Below are 18,556 nucleotides of genomic sequence, written 5' to 3'. Positions count from 1 at the left end.
CTCTTACACCACATGTAGGACAGTTCCAACATTTTCATTTAAAAACACAGCATTATTGCAAACAACTCAGTCACAAAGTGCAGCTAATATTAGAGCTAAACTGATATCTAGTTCCACAGGAACCTTCTCAGGAAGGCTTCATATTTGTTTCAATAGCCAAAATAAAATTCACCATAATCAAAAAAAAAGTATGTTATTGAGAATTCTCAATTTAAGATTAAATCATCAGGTACATCAAAACACAAGCCTCAGATAACAAATGTTGGCTATTCCAGGAACAAGGTAGCCAATACCACAAGTCGGGGGATGAGACTTGTATACGATCATATCTAAGCTCACTTATCAGATTTCAGACAGCAAATATGTTACTCAGCCTTTTACAAATCAATAGAAAAAAAAGTACACATGTAAGCACTTTTGATCATCGCACAGGCACTGTCGCCATCCATAACACTGACCACAATGTTCTATGAAGTCTCCTCTATGGAAATACAAGCTTAGATTGTAAACTCATGTTTGTCATGTTAACTGTTTGCATATTATTAGATCAAACTACTATCAAATAGATGTTAGCAAGTGAAAGTCATCGATATGCCTTCTGGTCAGAATCAACATCCTGTAAAGGCAGATTGAAATACAGCCCTGTTTTAATCGCGGCTTGAATTCCCTTTCCCAGCATTTGAACACAGGTTACACAACTTCAACGAACCCTATATTGGGCCGACATGAAACACATGAATGTTTGAAGATAATTCATTGATCACTGACTCAGTAAGATGAGCAGATGCCCCGCCATACACGAATAAGGATGAGCACAGTAACTATTGAGGCATTTCCTTGTTAAGCATCATTATTTACACACGCTGCCCTTGTCAGACTAAGTTCTGGCTGAATGTGCTATCCCAGATCCGGGTGTTTTGGTTTTAAAACCTGAAAATCTACAATTGACGTGATCGTCTAACAACTGCAAGAGAAATGCCATGAACAAAGACCACAATATATTGCTTTCACTATCGCAGCAAGACTATCGACCATATGAAGTAGTCTGTTTAAGCTGGAGAAAACTGGCTGCCTACCAGAGCAACTGCTCAATCTTACAGTCTCTGTGACAACATGACAGGCAAAGTCAGCTACGTGACAGGACAACGTCAAAATCCTATGATATCACAGTGGGGTTGAACAGGCGTGCATTAAGGGGCTGATATGCTCTGGCATGTTCTTCTCTTCGCTGCTGTCACGTCTTCAGCTCATCTACAGCAAGTCACTGCTTACATACCAGAAGTGATGGAAAGCTTTTCAGTCTTGCTCACCCGAAATCCAAGTCCTCATCTGTCACACTGATGATGCCACACTAATATACCATATCAAGGGACGAGTTCATGAGTCATAGGGTCATAATCTCCTGGGTATCCATACCTCTACTACAAGGACACCTGCAACAGAATTATGTAGATGGCGGCTATTGACACTGACAACTGGGAGAGTCACCAACTGCTGTCTCCTCTGGAAGCTGACTGCTCAGCCCAGTCTTCCATGCCAGTGTGGCTGCTGGCCTTTAACAAAGTTCACAATCTTGGCCTAAACTACTGTTTTATATGACAGAAGGCTGTCAGAAAACAACCCATGTTGGACTGACATACAACATATATGTTTTAAGTTAACGCAATTATCACTGACTCACCTTCAGCAGCAAATGGACTGACCATCTCACACCTGGAAATAGTTCAATTTGAACATGAAGACGATGTTGTTGTACCACCATCTATCAGCACTGATTATGTGGCATGGGAGGTTGTTGATAGTATCACATATCTGGGCTCCACAAGCAGCAATCTGTTACTTGATACAGAAATCAACACAACAGCTGCAGCTTTTGCTTGCTGTCTGTCCAAGCTGAGTAAGGGAGTGTGAAACAACAGCAAACTGACAGAGCACCAAACTGCAAGCCCATCAACCTGGCATCTTCAGCACGTTTCTCTGCAGTGCTGAAACCTGCACAATGTATTCTAAACAGGAGAGAAGACTGAACAGTTTTCAGCTTCACTGACTCAGTCGTATTCTTGACATCTCTTGGCAGGCTCAGGTCACCAACTCAGAGGTCCTGGAGTGTGTTACTTCTATCAGCTTACATTCGTTGCGAAACCAAAAAGATCTGCCTTGGCCCAACCACATTCATTGGGTGAATGACTACTGTACTTTTTCTGAATGATGAACGAGTCATTGGGTCATAATCTCCTAGGTATCCATACCTCTACTACAAGGACACCCGCAAGAGAATTATGTAGATAGTGGATATTGACACAGACAACTGGGAGAGTCACTAACTGCTGTGTCCTCTGGAGGCTGACTGCTCAGCCTTTAGTCTTCCATGCCGGAGTGCGGCTCCTGGCCTAAACCACCGTTTTATATGACAGAAGGCTATCACAAACAAGCCATGTTGGACTGACATACAACATGAATGTTTTAAGTTAACTCATTAATCAATGACTCAGTGAGATCACCCTTCTCCATTACCACAGTTAATAGATCTGTGCATGCCCTCAAAGGGAATGCAAGCCTGAACCACCACTCCTGCTTTTGTTTTGGATTGCGTAGCCTCTTTATTTTTTGTGTGGCTGTGGATGTGCAGCATTTTAAAGGAGCTGATTGTGCCCAGCCTTGCAGGGGTTTTTAGATTGCTGTACACCCAGAAGTTTAGAGGGAACGTTGGATTGCACACCCCAAACTCAGAAGTCACATGATCTGCACAAGAGATTCATCACCAAAGGTACTCCAACTCATCCAAATTTCACTCCTATGCTGATTCACACTTTTACTACATCTGGCACTAAGCTTCACTATTCACCTTCAACTGAAACTATGCTTCTTACATCTGCCTTCTTTATCACTGTCATTTAAGTCTCCAAATCACATTTCAAATCCTATTATCTACAAATACCTCCAGGGCCTTGCCCAACTCTAGCTTAACAATCTTTTTCAGCCCCTTGTGCTATCCAATGTCTTTCAATGTTCTAATTCCTACCTTTGCGCATTGCCACCCTCCACCACTGTTGGCAAAATAGTAGGCCATTTTGGCTCTTCTCGAAGATTCTTTCAACAGACTCCACACAAATATAGAAATCTTACTGTTCCAGCACCAGTTGCATCTACTGGCCTTCATTGACTTCCCTTCCTAAACAATATATTTGAAAAATCTTTGTCTTCAATCATACATTATTCAAGGCCTCACCACAACTGCCTTGAGGGGTATGTTCCTGCAAGCAACTTATCATGTAACTTCCATGTCCTCTACATACTCCTTCCTCTGCTCCACCTTTGGATGTGGAGTACTCTTCAGCCTCAATTCCTACCACCCCACTAAAAATCAAAAACGTAATCCCATTCTGCAGATACTTGAACAGTTCAACTTTAGAATCATAATAAAAATTATTTAAAACTATACATTTTGGGATTTCCAGATGTTCTCACCTATTAAACTATCTAAGAAGTTATCAGCTGCTATCTGGATCCATGCTTCACACCACTGGTGCTTCAGTGGATATGGTACTCAAGATAAATTGTGCGCTGCATCTACAGTCAAAGTCATGCAGTGCAGAAAAGGCCCATCGAGTCTGCAGCAATGACTACCAGTAAAGTCGCGCTAATTCCATTTTCCTGCACTCATTTTAGGGATAAGTGCTCATCCAAATATTTTTTAAAAGTTGTAAGGTTTCCGGCCTCCACCACCTTCCCAGGTAGTGCATTCCAGATTTCCATCATCCTCAGGTGAATTTTCCCCCCACAAATGCTCACTGAATCTCCTGCCCCTTACTTTAAAACTATGCCCACTGCTACGGATCCCTCAATAGGGAATAGTTGCTTCCTATTCACCTTGTCCATACTCCTCAATCTTGTCCACCTCAATTATGTCTCCCCTCTGCCTCCTCTGCTTTAGAGAAAACAACCCAAGCCAGACTCTCCTCCTCCCTCAAATGCTCTATCCCAGGCAACATCTTGGTGAACCTCCTCTGTACCCCCTCTAGAACAATCACATCATTCCTATAGTGAGGTAACCAGAACTGCACACAGTACTCCAAGCTGTGGCCTAACCAAAGTTCTGTCGAATGTTACAATATGTCATGCCATTCTGAACGCAGCTCCAACATTATCTCCTTATCTTTTACTGTGCCATGACTGATAAAAGTGAGTGTGCAATATGATTTCTTAACTATCCTATTCACCTGCTCTGCTGTCTTCAGGGATCTGTGAATAAGTACCCCAAGATCCATCTGTTCCTCTGAGCTTCCTAGTGTCTTGTCATTCATTAAATATTACTTTGTCTTGCTACTTCTTCCGAAGTACATCACCTCACTGTCCACGTGACCAACCTATCTATATCTTCCTGTATCCTACAACCTTCTTCACTATTAGCCATCCCACCAATCTTGGTGTCATCTGCAAACGTGTTTCTCATTCTCCCCACATTATCATCTATATTATTTATGTTTATGACAAACAATAAGAGACCTTGCATGAACTTTATAGTATGCCAGTGGACACTTGCCTCCAGTCGCTCAAACAGCCTTCTACCACTACCCTTGTGTCCTATTGTTAAGCCAGTTTTGGATCCATCCCACCAAGTTTCCCTGAATTCCACTTGCTTTAATCTTCTCAATCAGTCTCCCATGTGGGACCTTGTCAAAGGCTTTGCTAAAATCCATATAAATTACATCAATTGCACTTTCCTTATCCAAACATTCAATCACATTTTCAAAACATTCTATCAGATTTGTTAGGCATGACCTCCCTCTGACAAGGTCACGTTGATTATCCCTAATTAACTTATGCCTTTCCAAGTGGAGATTAACTCACTCCTTCAGAATTTTCTTAGTTTTCCTACCAATGACATGAGACTCACTGGGCTGTAATTTTCTGGTTCATCTCTACCACCCTTCTTGAAAAGTGGAACCACATTAGTCGTCCTCCAGTCCTCTGGCACTACACGTGGCGAAACAGGAGTTAAAAACGCGTGTCAGAGACCCTGCAATTTCCTGTCTCACCTCTCACAGCAGCCTGGGATGCAATTCATCTGACCCTGGGGATTTATCCACTTTTTAAAAGAGCTTCCACTGCCTCATTTTGTCAAACTGTACGAGGTCCTCGCAATCCTTGTTCCTGAATTCTGTACACATGTTCTCCTTTTCCTGAGTGAAGGCTGATGAGAAGTATTCATTTAACACCCTTCCAATGTCCTGTGGCTTCATACAGATTACCTCCTTGGTCTCCAATGGCCTACTCTTTCCCTGGCTAACCTCTTTCCTTTAATGTATTTATAGAATATCTTAGGATTCTCCATAATCTTGAAAGCAAGTCCTTTCTCACACCCCCTTTTTGCTCTAATTGCTTTCTTAAGTTCTCTCTTGCACTTCCTATGTAAGCATCCAGGGTTCCCTGAACATATTGCTCCTACATTTCCCCCTATAGGGGGCATGTTGGATCTGTACTCTACCCATTTCCTTTTTGAATGCCCTCCCCTCCCCTCGCTCTGCTGCAGACCTGCCTGCAAAGAGCTGTTCCCAGATATTGCCGTATTTTAAGGTATTTCTTGTCCCTATTTTACCCTTATTGAGTTACCATCGAGCTTTATACAAAGTCCAAAGATGTGCAGGTTAGGCTGATTGGACATGCTAAATTAACCGTGTGTGTCCCGGGATGTGATAGGTTAGAGAGGTCAGCAGGGTAACTAAGCAGGGTCAGGGCCTAGGTGGATTAGTGCAGACTTGATGGGCTGAACGGCCTTTGCACTGTAGCGATTCTAATTTCTTTGAAATGTGCCAGGTATCTTCACTATAGGAAAAGGAAACTATATCCAGCCAATTCAATCACACCTTCTGCTTTGCAACTGGTGGAGGTGCTTCAAGGAGTCAGGTAGAGAGACAAATGCAACAGAATATCGAGTCTCTGTCCTGCTCCAATATTCATATTGCTGATTGAGTTAAGTCAATGGTAATTTCCCAGGATGCTGATGGGCATTCAGCAAAGACAATCCCATTGCATTTCACGGGGATGTGGATACACTCTCTCATTAGCGATGGTTATTGCCTGGCACTGTGTGTGACGCGCATGTTGCATGCTACTTATCAGCGTAAATCGTCTTGCAGTGTGCATTAAAATAAGGCCAGTGATTTTCAAGCTCCAATTTATCACAAGGATATAAAAATGATTACAATCATTTTGAAAATTTTACAAACGGGTGGGAAGATCAGCAATGAGGAAATCCTCAATGGAGTACAAAGTAAATGTATTCCTTGAAGGCAAAACGAGATGTGATTAAGTATAGAATTACATGGATCAATAGGAAGATTAAACCCAAACTAAAACTTAAAAGGAGGTATATAATAAAGTTAGACTTGATAATACTAAAGATAATCATAAGGAACAAATAGAGTGCCAAGGTGAAAAGACAAAAGGAGCTAATATGAAAGAGGACAACAGGTAGAAAAGTTAAGGGAGAGTAGAACACCTCTGAGGTGAAGATGCGGGTCTAATTGAGAATGAACATGTGGTAGGAACATTCAAAATATCTTTTGCACATTGATGAAGGAAGTGAGAACACAAATATATCAGCAGAGAAGTTGGAGTAACCAGTGATGCTATATGTAGATGAGCAATGGGTTGAGATGCAGACAACTGCATACTCTAAAGAATAAAAAATCAGACAAATATTGAACTCTGAAGGTACAGCGCTAAGGGAAAGAGTTCTGAATTATTCTGGTAAAGTGTCAGCACAGACATGGTCAACAGTAAAATTCTATACTTCTGCAATTTTCAAATTGCTAAGGGAACTCTAGCTATAAAGATGCACCAAAAGTTGCAACCATCTTCTCCCTAGTTTTCCCTCTTGGTCCTCACACCTCATGCACCACAGCCTTGTCAACAAATATTTTCAAATTAACTAACTACACCCATGTATTCTGCAGTGATCTTCAATAAGCTACACAATATGCCCTTTTCATTAATTTTTTCAATTAATTTGACTGTGTCTATGCTCAGTAAAAATCATGCAGAGCCTTAATTTAACAGGAGATTAAAAATACACACAGACAGCAGTGTACTCATCACCAACAACTTCAGCACTAAGTACCATCATTCAGAAGTACAATTGATTCTTTTTGGATAAAACTGGCTTAAAAAATCAGGTTACTGGCAAAATAGAACAATTCTAAATTTATCAGTATGATAATGCCATCGGCTTCCGCATAAAAGCAGACTTCCTCACGCCCCAATATATGGGCAACCATGGACACACAAACATACATACATGTAGACCCGACAGACCTACACCCCCAAAACACAGGCACACTGATGCATATCTGACATGTGGGCATGCACCTACCATGCGTGCACTCCCACTTGTACGTGCCCCCACTCACCAGATGTGCATGAACACACCCTTGCACGCCCACCTGTGCACCAACATGCACACACATTCATGCATGCGCTGACACACACACAACCCCAACACGCACACCCAGATGAGCGTCTCAACATCTGTGTGCACACGCCCCGACACACACTGCCCCACACGCACACACACACACATCCCTCTGATATACACACACACAATGTGAGTGTGTGCACACCCCTTACCTGCACCCACTCACCAGCCTACGTGCACTCCACTTGAGTAGAAATACCCATTCGCGCATTTCAGCACACATACATACACATTCACACCACATAAGTCAACATATTCTTTAATTCCACTTGAGCTCAGTAATTTGAGATGACCTGCTACACCAAGGAGATGAAGTGACAATTTCCATGTTAGAAAGATGGTCATTAATATGCTTACTTATACTTTATGCAGATACACTTTATATTTAAGTTTACCTTTTACAATGCGTGCCTTACATGTGCAACAATTTTTCACATTAAACAAGATTTTAGGGGCAATTGCCTGCTTGGTAACAAGATAGAAAGTTTTTACCCCATTCTGTTCCATCGCCTGCACTTCTCGACTCCCCTGCTCCTTCATCTTCTGAAGTTCCCAAGAAATCAAATTCTCTCAGCGCTTCCTCAGTGTCCATATCTTCCGTTGGATCCGATAACACTCCTTTGTTAACAAACTGTTTAAAAGATGACAATTTGCACAATTAACAAGCATGCTCATCATACTGCATCATATAAACAGCAACCAACATGAACCAAGCAAACGGTTCCACACATTGCAAATTTCAACAACACCTCTAAAATCTACACAGTGGAAATAGTTATCAAAAATCACCACTGTTAGCAATATCTTTCATCATTGCAAGAAATTTTAAAACAGCCTTCATGTGTTTTTCAGCAGCTATTATATTCACTCATTCTTAACATACACAAGTATACCTTCAGAATAAAGGCATATTCAGAGATTACGTTCCAAAATTACTTTGCTGATTTACAGGCAGTGCAAAATACGTAAAACTGTGTAGTACACATTATACAACTGTGTATTGCACATTAAACAAGCATTGCTACTTAAGAGTAATGTTATGTGATTCATTTACTTAACTATCCCTCCTCTAACATTTTGACAGCTGCTGTTATGCTAAGTTTAACATTCACTGCAATCCTAAATACACACCACCAAACAACGCTGTGCCAAACTATTTGCTGCAGACTAGCTGACACTTTGATAAAGGTATGTAGATTAGAGTTTTCTGTTTATACTTCAATTTGCCACCAGCCCTTCTCTCTTTCCTTTCTCCTCTTTACTTCCATCCCTCCTCTCTTCCTCCAGTCTCTTCTCTCCCAGCCTGGTGTCAACTCCCTTAATGTAAAGTCATAAGATATCAAAATGGAAAATAACATTTTCATAAAGAATCACACACAAAAAAAATTTGACAAGAAAGAAAGAGTAGATCAACGTGATAATAGGGCTAGGGTACTTTCAGGAGAAAATTTTACAGAATTCAGCCTGCACATTTTACCACAAATTGACACATTACTTCACTACATTTATCCACCTACTCAATCATTTAACCTACCGAACTATCGCTAATTGTTCTCTCTTTGCCATTATTTTCATCATCTTCATCTTCATCACTAAATTCCGCTGCTGCGTTTTCAAGGAAAGTCAATGTTTCCAGTACATCTGCTGAATCACTCGAAAGCGGTTTAACTTTCTCCCCGGAATTTCTTTAGGAAAAAAATACAAAAGCATTTTATATAGTCTTTCACATTCCTTCAAACAAATCTAACAGATGAGGGGAAAATAGCATGTTGTTATTCTGTAAAATGTAAAATTCCGCAAAGTGCCATGGTTGATATCACATCCTTTCTTTTCAGTGATTCTCTTTCCCACCCCCTTGCAGTTTTCTACAGACAATAAGCAAGCTGTTCCCAAATCTGATCATATCTGCTCTGTCACAGTCCATTAGGAGGAAAGTGAAAGGCTCCTGGTGAGAACTGGTTTTTTCTTTTACTGTAATACAACACAAATTCCTTTCCATGTACTTCTCACTCCTTTTCCAATAGATGTGCATCAGACCTACAGATGCAATGTTATGAGAGAGAGTCAGGAATGTAATCACTTGTTTCACAAAACTGACTAAAAAACAGCTGGGAGAAAAATACAAAGCAGTCAGAACAACTGTTTAGCCTGGAAGCATACCACAAGATATTCTTACATATTACAGCGCAATAGGAAGTCATTCCACTCATGATGCTACTGTTCTGAAAAAGTTATACGTTGGTCCCAGATTCATGGAACTTTATGGCACAGGAGGCAGCCATTCAGTCCATGCCACCTTTCTGCACAGCACTTCAATCCATCCCATTCCCTTTGCTGTCTCCATGTGGCACTGAACAATGAAGATTTCTCCTCTTCAAATATAACTCTGATTAACACAAAGCAAAATGAGTGGTATAAGTTCACTAACTATTCTTATAAGGGCTATTAAATTAAAACACCTGCTCCTTACCACAGGAACATATTAATGTAATATCATAATACAACTATTCCTTATTCAGTTCCCCAAAACTGTTTTTTAAAAAACAGCATGGTAAATTTAAGCATGTGAGGACATTTAATTTCAAATTTGACTGCAATGAAACTATCTGGTCCAAAAGTTCTCTTATTAACTCACTAATGCTTTATACTGTCCCCACTTCCCACCTCCCTACCCCCCTACCCCAATTCTCCTACTTGTCACTCTTGCACTTGCCGCCTTTCTTGTTCCCTTGCTCACTTCTTGCTTTTCACTGCCCCTCTCCCAAGCTCTCATGCACAAGCGCTTGGGATGGGGACTGAGTGGGGTGGTGAGCAGGAAGCAGAGAGGTTTTGGGAGTGGGAAGCAGTGAGCAGGAGAATTTGGAGGGGGGGTGCAAGGAAGTGGCAGCTGGTTTGTACAGTAACCATGCAGAAATGAAAACCAAGGCATTGCTATTCAAATCATTTCCCTAATTTACAAATCTCACTAAAACAAAAATGTACTGTTAGAATACATTTTAAAAGGGACATACCTGTACCGAAAACTAAATACATGCTACAAGAAAAGGCATCAAAAAACACATTGATCTCACACTGTTCAATGTTGTGGGATACACATTATGCAATACTCAGTTTATCATAAGTCCACGTCTTACCAAGCCAGCAGCAGCACACTGAGTAAGGTCACATTATACTAACACTAATTGTTAAACAACAGCAAGTAAATCCGGATGAACCTTTGCTCCAACCATGGGTAAAAGAAAGCTTTTGTCCATTCTGATAACTGTTGGATTAATTCTGGATCTGGCGGCATCGTGACACAGTGGCTGCCTCAGTGCCAGGGACGCAGATTCAATTCTGGCCTTAGGTCACTGACTGTGCGGAATTTGCAGGTTCTCCCCATGTCTGTGTGGGTTCCCTCTGGGTGCTCCAGTTTCCTCCCACAGTCCAAAGATGTGCGGGTTAGGTGGATTGGCTGCGCCAAATTAATCCTAGTGCTGGGGGGAATTAGCAAGGTAAATATGTGGAGTTATGGGTATAGGGTGTGGGTGAGATCATGGTGGGTACAGACTTGATGGGCCAAATGGTCTCCTTTTTATTTCCCTTTAATAGTGACACTGGATTTATGTTTTGTTTAATAAGGGACACAGCCTTAGATGATAGTAAACCTATAACAACCCAAAAAAGGTAACAATAACTTTAACAACTCAAACATTTTAGTTCAATGTTAAGAAGTTTATGTTTATGATCTCTGTTTATACACTATCTGATAAAATAAAGCACCCACCTATGAATATTTGTTGGATCCAGTGGAAAAGGTCGAAAGAATTTAAATGACTGGGCCAGCTCTAGTCAACTTACAGGGTAAAGCAACCAGGTGTGCCACAGAACTGGAAAATATCTGCCATGGCTTAAATTCAAAAGCTTACCTGTTAGTTTATAGTGAATCTTTAAAAAAAGCAAAATCCAAAACTTGCGCAAGTGCAAAACCCAAGGATGCACAGCAATGATAGTATATTTTAAAAATCTTAGAACTATTACATTCAAAGGAGCATGGATTTTACACAAAGGAATTAAATGGAAGATTTTAAACAAAGTAAATGTACACTGGTGATATTAATTGTCAGCACTTACCCAATCATGTTTGTTCCTTTTATTAGAGTTTCACCACCATTTACAACAGGCTCCAGATTCTTGTTTTCCGATAATTTATCTAGATCATCACTGGAGAGGCCAAGTAGTGCCCGTGCTCGCCTTGACTTCACATCTATTATGGTGTCTGTGCAACCCACTTCCTGCAAGTATCTAGGGAAATAGTGAATTGGAGCATTTGTAAGCTTAGTGACAATATCTTGAAATCTCATCCCAGCTTGTACAGCAAAATAGATGAGCTACAATTGATGCAACAGTTAGAAAAGATGAAGAATATACACACCACAAATCCTTTGCTACACTGCAGTGGGCACTAGCAAAAGAAAAGTCACCCGTACCAGCTGCAGGGTCAAAGTGATGCGTCTCTTTCAGTACCAGCCTCTATAGTCACTGGGAAAATGAAAGATCCCAGCACAGGACCATTGTTAACAATTCACCATTCATTGCATTGTTTGCACTAAGAAACTCAGCCGTTTACTTGTTTAGATTGGTTCAGGGGGTGGGGGGAAGCAGAAACAGATATTTAAGCACTGAATTTTAATACATGTAAACTGAACTAGACCTTTAATATAAGAGAGCAGTAAGCATCCTACCCTGGATCACATTTCATTTTAATTCTGCACATAATGATCTTTAATACTACACTAGCTTCTACGAGCACAAGACAGTCGCTTTAGTGCAGGCACAGTACCCAATGGCGCCGATAGCTTCTTTTTGGCAATCATTCTAATATTAGCTTACTTCATTGCCTACGTATCCCCAAAATGATGCATCACAAAAGAAATGCAACCCAGTGTATCATTCCTTTGAATGAATCAAATGATTTGTCTGAAATTTCTAACAACATGGTAGGTGGGCACATTAAGTGCGGCCGTTTCCTGGTCTCTTCTGTTTTGTTGCCCCTCCCCCCAGTCATTTCTTTCCATATTTTGAAAACTTGATGCAACATTTTAATTGGGGGTTGGGGCAAGGATGGGCAGACAATACCACTTGCTATTGCCAGCCCTGAGGGAATTGGGGTGAGCTGTCCATTGAAGACTAACTTGGATATGGCCAGCAAGGTAATATTTTCAATTTCAGGGTCAATAATGACTGGCCTATGATATTGCCCCCTGTAAAGATGGTGGCTGCACATAAAACAGCACTTGCAAGGCATTGGAAGCAAATACAACCATAAGGTTAACATTTTAAAATGTTACAATTTAGTTTAAAATCAGATTCTACCAGTTTTACACGTGATTTTGAAGAAGGAACAAAAGCAGTTCACAGCTCTCTCAATACAAGGTAAAACACTGAAGACACCAGAATCACCAACCTTTTTGAAATAAAACTACTGCAGATACTCACTGACGAAGGAGTTGTCGCCCTTGCTTCCACGTTAACTGATTATTTTGTGTTGTCTGTATTTCGTTTTCATTTCCTTCATCTAGAAAAGCAATGATCCAGACTGAGTTCCTCACTCCTCAATTTACTTTATTAATAATCTTACTGCAGGCACAATTGGAATCAGGTGTCAGACAGAAATTGTTCTCCACTAACAGTTAGAAGTTACATTTCCACAATTACACCTTCTGTCAGGGGAAAGCAGAGCCCTGATAGCTACATGTGTAACATTAGCAAGAACAGGTGGCAGACAGCTCCCTTTCAACATTAGACTGTGCTGGGCTTTCATAGAATCTCAACAGTGCAGGAGGCCATTCAGCCCATCAAGCCCGCACCTACCAGAATCCCACCCAGGCCCTATCCTTGTAACCACACATATTTACCACATTAATCCTGTCATTATGCGGCAATTTAGCATGGGTAATCCGTCTAGCCTTTCCTTAACACTTCAAAACTGAAGTTAAATATTAAACTTGCAATGGTTAATTAATACTGACTCCTGCACTTCCAACACTGATACACCAGTGCAGTATGGAAGGAATGCTGCACTAATAGAAGCTATGATGTTACACAGAGGTCTTATCTGCCTGCTGCAAGTGAAAATAAAAGAACAAATGGCATCAGCTAAAGAACAGGGAGTTCTCCTTGTCCTGGCCAATATCCATCTCTCAACTAATGGCTAAGAACAGGTTTACGAACCATTTATCTCATTTGCTGTTTTGATGCCACCGCCATGTGTACAAACTAGCTTCTTCATTTGCTTACCCAACAGTGACTGCACTTCAAAATGAATTTATTCACAGTGAAGTGGTTTAGGACTTCTTGAGAATGTGAAAGTGTGATACTTTTATACCACAAAAACTGAAATGATGCAAGGCTACCTCACATGCAACTCCAAATGCTGGCCACCTGTTGAGCAGCAATTATACATTCGATTCTTGAACTGCTAAGGGACAGAGACTGCTCCAATAAATCAGAGTCATAGAGGTTTACAGCATGGAATGAGGCCCTCTGGCCCAACTTTTCTATGCCGCCATTTTTTTAAAACCCCTAAGCTAATCACACTTGTCCACATTTGGCCCATATCCCTCTATACCCATCGTACCCATGTAACTATCTAAATGCTTTTTAAAAGACAAAATTGTACTTGCCTTTACTACTACCTCTGCAGCTTGTTCCAGACATTCACCACGCTTTGTGAAAAATTTGCCCCTCTGGACACTTTTGTATCTCTCCCCTCTCACCTTAAACTTATGCACTCTAGTTTTAGACTCTCCTACCTTTGGGAAAATATGTTGACTATCTACTTGATCTATGCCCCTCATTATTTCATAGATCTCTATAAGATCACCCCTCAGCCTCCTACACTCCAGAGAAAAAAGTCCCAGTCTATCTAGCCTTTCCTTGTAATTCAATCCATAAGTGCCAGTAGCATCCTAGTAAATCTTTTCTGCACTTTAATTTAGTGATATCCTTTCTATAATAGGATGACCAGAACTGCACAGTATTCCAAGTGTGGCCTTACCAATGTCTTGTACATCTTCAACAGGACGTCCCAACTCCTGTATTCAATGTTCTGACCAATGAAACCAAGCTTGCCGAATGCCGCCTTTGCCATTCTGTCCACCTGCGATTCCGCTTTCAAGGAGCTATGAATTACGTACCCCTAGATCGCTTTGTTCTGTAACTCTCTCCAACTCCCTACCATTAACTGAGTAAGTCCTGCCCTGGTTCAATCTACCAAAATGCATCACCTTGCATTTATCTAAATTAACTCCATTTGCCATTTGTTAGTCCACTGGCCCCATTGATCAAGATCCCATTGCAATTGAGATAACTTCCTTCACATTCCACTACGCCACCAATTTTAGCATCATTTGCAAACTTACTAACCATATCTCCTATATTCTCATTCAAATCATTAATGTAAATGACAAATAACAGTAGACCCAGCACTGATCCGAGGCACATCGCTGGTCACAGGCTTCCAGTTTGAAAACAACTCTCTACAACCACCCTCCGAAGCCAGTTTTGTATCCATGAATCCATGAGATTTAACCTTATGAACCTTAACTATTATATAAAACAGAAAATTATGACCTCAAAAAAATCAGCCAGACTCAGAACATTGGCTTTATTCTCTCTCCACAGATGTGGTCAGGCCTGCTGAGATTTTCCAGCGTTTTCTGTTTTTGTTACAGATTCCAGCATTACAGTATTTTGCTTTTATCACAGTGTATTTTATATAAAATAGTGTTTCCACTGCCAACACTAGAATTGTTTCAGCAACTTGCTTAAATATTGCTATTTTTAACTAATCATTAATTTGAAGGTTTGAATTTAATTTTTAAAACAGATTAAATTTGTAATTTCATTTGCGTGACTGTTTTGCACATCACTGTCAGGATGCTGCATGTGTCATCACAAAGAGCAGAAACTCATTTTTAAAAATCTTGGTGAAGTTTATGCTCAAGTTGATCAACAACGCTGCTGGGAAACGAAACACTTTCCAGTCACCCAGTGTTGTGCACTTAACCATTCTTTTGCTCCATGAGAAACAGCTACCCCTGTATAGCATGGCTGTTATTTCTCCATATCAGGCATCCTGTGACTGGAATATTATTGTAAAAAATCAAGCTTATTAACAGGACCTGAAATGGGCACTGCATCGCTAAGGAATGTAATTATGCCCATGTAACTCAACTTTTCATACCAGCCAATATCTAATGAGTGGCATGGTCAGAATTGGATATGCAGTAGAAACATCAGTGTTATGGATTGGCAGGTTGTACAATTTTAGCTGGTTATCATAAACAACATCCCTGAGCACACTTGAATTCCTTGCAACTGGCTCTTGCCTTTGGACCTGCGAGGTACTATTTTACAAGGAATGAATGTGGGCTCTTTAATCCATAAGTTCCCAACAGAAGACCCAGTCAATTAAAAATCCCTGAAGGATTTGTAAATATTCGAGGTGATCAAAAATGACTGGATGAACTTATCCAAATGGTCCACACTTACTGGAAACTGGTTTGACAGTCCCAAACCATTTCCATACTGTCAGATAGAACAGACTTTCATCTCATGAGTTCATGAGCTAGATTCAAACACATTTGAAGTCAAAGGTCAGAGTCTAATTAACTGTGGCACTGATGCCCAAAACAGCATCATAAAACATTTATGCAGGATAGCAGCTTATGCCAGTTTTGCACAATGACTTGTACCAACACATCCAGTGTTCTTCTATTATTAGCATCAAGTTTATTGAAACCGTTCAAGACTGGAGAGGAACATCACAAAAAACGCAGCTTGGCAGATTCACTTGGTGGTACAGTGGTTAGCACTGCTGCCTCACAACACCAGGGAATTCCCGGCTTGGATCACTGTCTGTGCGGAACCTGCACATTCTCCCTGTCTCTGCATAAGTTTCTTCTGGGTGCTCTAGTTTCCTCCCACAGGCCAAAAGATGCGCTGGTTAGGTGCATTGGCTATGCTAAATTCTCCCTCAGTGTACCCAAACAGATGCCAGAATGTGACGACTAGAGGATTTTCACAGTAACTTCACTGTAGTGTTAATGTATGTCTACATGTGATACTGATAAATAAACTTTAAGATGCTATTCTATGAACAGGTGTGTTTCTAACTTCGTGTTCTTCATAGGGAAGGACTTTGTAATCTATACTTTCACCAACAACTTGGTCTATTTATTTACTGTATGTGGGAATATGTGGCAGTACGCAAGATACTGAAATGTGCACTGCAAATCCCTCATTTTCGCTAATGTTTTTCGTATACAGGAAGACATTACATGCATTGAACTGTGGAGGATAAGTGGCAGATCAAGAAAGATGGAAAAAGAAAGATGAGGGGAGCGTCTGGGGGAGGCAAGGAGATGTTTTTGCAGGATTGTGGAGTTCTAGAAAAGCAAATGTCTAATAACAAAAAAGTTACTCAAACTGCAGAAGAAAAAGTTACTGAATGAAAAGTGTGCTGCAGCAGGAAAGGTCAGGAAGATAGAAGAAACTGAAATTGAGAACTAAGTTTCGAAAATTAAAGTTTATTTATTAGTTACAAGTAAGGTTTACATTAACACTGCAATGAAGTTACTGTGAATCTCCCCTAGTGGCCATACTCCAGTGCCTGTTCGGGTCAATGCAGCTAACCAGTATGTCTTTCAGACTCAGGGGGCAACTGGAGTACCTGGAGGAAATCCACGCAGACAAAGGGAGAACATACACACAGTGACCCAAGCTGGGAATTGAATCCAGGTCCCTGGCGCAGTGTATACTACTGTGCCTGAAGTCAACTGTTCAGGATATAAAAGGGTCAATCATTTTTGGAAAGGGTAGAGCTGTTGACACTGTGCAGGTGCAACTTGTGGAGGTTAGAGGAAACGTTAGCTAGAAGCACATTACAGAAGTTGAATCTAAACCGGGAAAAGGGCACAGCTTATAATTTTAATGGTAGTAAAGGATGAAGCAGGAGCAGATGTTGGCAGTGTGGTAAAAGTGCAAGAACGAACTCTTGGTTACAGAACAATCCTGGTGATAGGTTTTGGTGCAATGAAGTTTGCACCTCCTGTGTTAGCTGGAGGTGGCTACCTGAACTCTTGACCATATCAAATCCCATACTGCTCCACTCACCAATCTCTTTTCTTTGTCAGTCGTCACTGGCTCCCAGTTTCTCAGTGCAAGATTTCAAAATCCCCATGTTAAAACCCCTTGCCAACTTCACTTCTCCCTAATCTCACAGCCTTCTTGCATTTCACCTCTGCACCATGAACTGATCTACTGCACATCCTCTTCCTTCACACCATCTCCTATTCCTGCCCTGCTCTTTTCTACCAAATAGGAGAGGTTTAAACCAAATTGTTCTCATATCCCAGAACTTTCTCAATCTGGCTACAAATGTTCCCATTTTCGAAGCCTCCCCTTGTGACAATTCTAACATCCACCATCCCTGACATTCTCCCCAGTTTTGCTTGGCCTGACCCCAAAATTAAGTGCTTTGGGATATAAAAAGCTGTTAACAGTGCTGAATAAAAGTGTCTTATATAGTTCAAAATTGCATCAATTTTATTGACATTTACAAAAGACATGTTGAGAACTAACAAATAAAAACACCAGCTATTTTCACAATGCTCACTGAGTACTATTATGTCCAGTATTTTAAAACTGTCCCTATTAAATGTCAGGACTCCACCCACTTACATATTTAATCCAACTCATTTTGCTCATTCCCTATCCGCCTCTGCAGATTCACTCGAGCATTTCACACTGTTAACAAATCTAACCAGTTGGCACTGAACTTCTGAATCAAGATTGTTGATGTAAACAGACACAGTAAGTGCCACAATAACAAGCTTTGTGGCAGTCCACTCAGCATAGACCACCACCACCCCCAACCCATGCCTAATTAATGTCTGATGCCATGTTTCTGGAATTGTCTCAGGGTTAAGGAGCCTGCAGGGATACCATATATATTTTTTTATGTATATATTTTAAAACGGAGGCAAAAATCAAGAAAACGGGGGAGTAGTTTCTAATATTAATGCTTCCTGAACT

At 40.7% G+C, this 18,556-nt stretch overlaps 1 protein-coding gene across 2 annotated transcripts in view; it reads right to left on the bottom strand.

The window, feature by feature from the left end:
* Positions 1 to 18,556, bottom strand: part of strn (striatin, calmodulin binding protein) — a 92,607-nt gene that overhangs the window by 23,297 nt on the left and 50,754 nt on the right. For both annotated transcript variants that reach the window (XM_080191898.1, XM_080191899.1), the window contains exons 4-7: positions 12,956 to 13,034; positions 11,591 to 11,761; positions 9,012 to 9,162; positions 7,970 to 8,108 (exon numbers count right to left, since the gene is read on the bottom strand). In XM_080191898.1, coding sequence (XP_080048024.1) covers positions 7,970 to 8,108; positions 9,012 to 9,162; positions 11,591 to 11,761; positions 12,956 to 13,034 — 540 coding nt within the window. The remainder of the gene's footprint in view (positions 1 to 7,969; positions 8,109 to 9,011; positions 9,163 to 11,590; positions 11,762 to 12,955; positions 13,035 to 18,556) is intronic.

Source organism: Carcharhinus amblyrhynchos, chromosome 7 (assembly GCF_965287045.1).
Source record: "Carcharhinus amblyrhynchos chromosome 7, sCarAmb.v2.hapA, whole genome shotgun sequence".
NCBI lineage: Eukaryota > Metazoa > Chordata > Chondrichthyes > Carcharhiniformes > Carcharhinidae > Carcharhinus > Carcharhinus amblyrhynchos.
The sequence above is the reverse complement of the archived record's forward strand: the minus strand, read 5'-3'. Positions and strand labels throughout refer to the sequence as shown.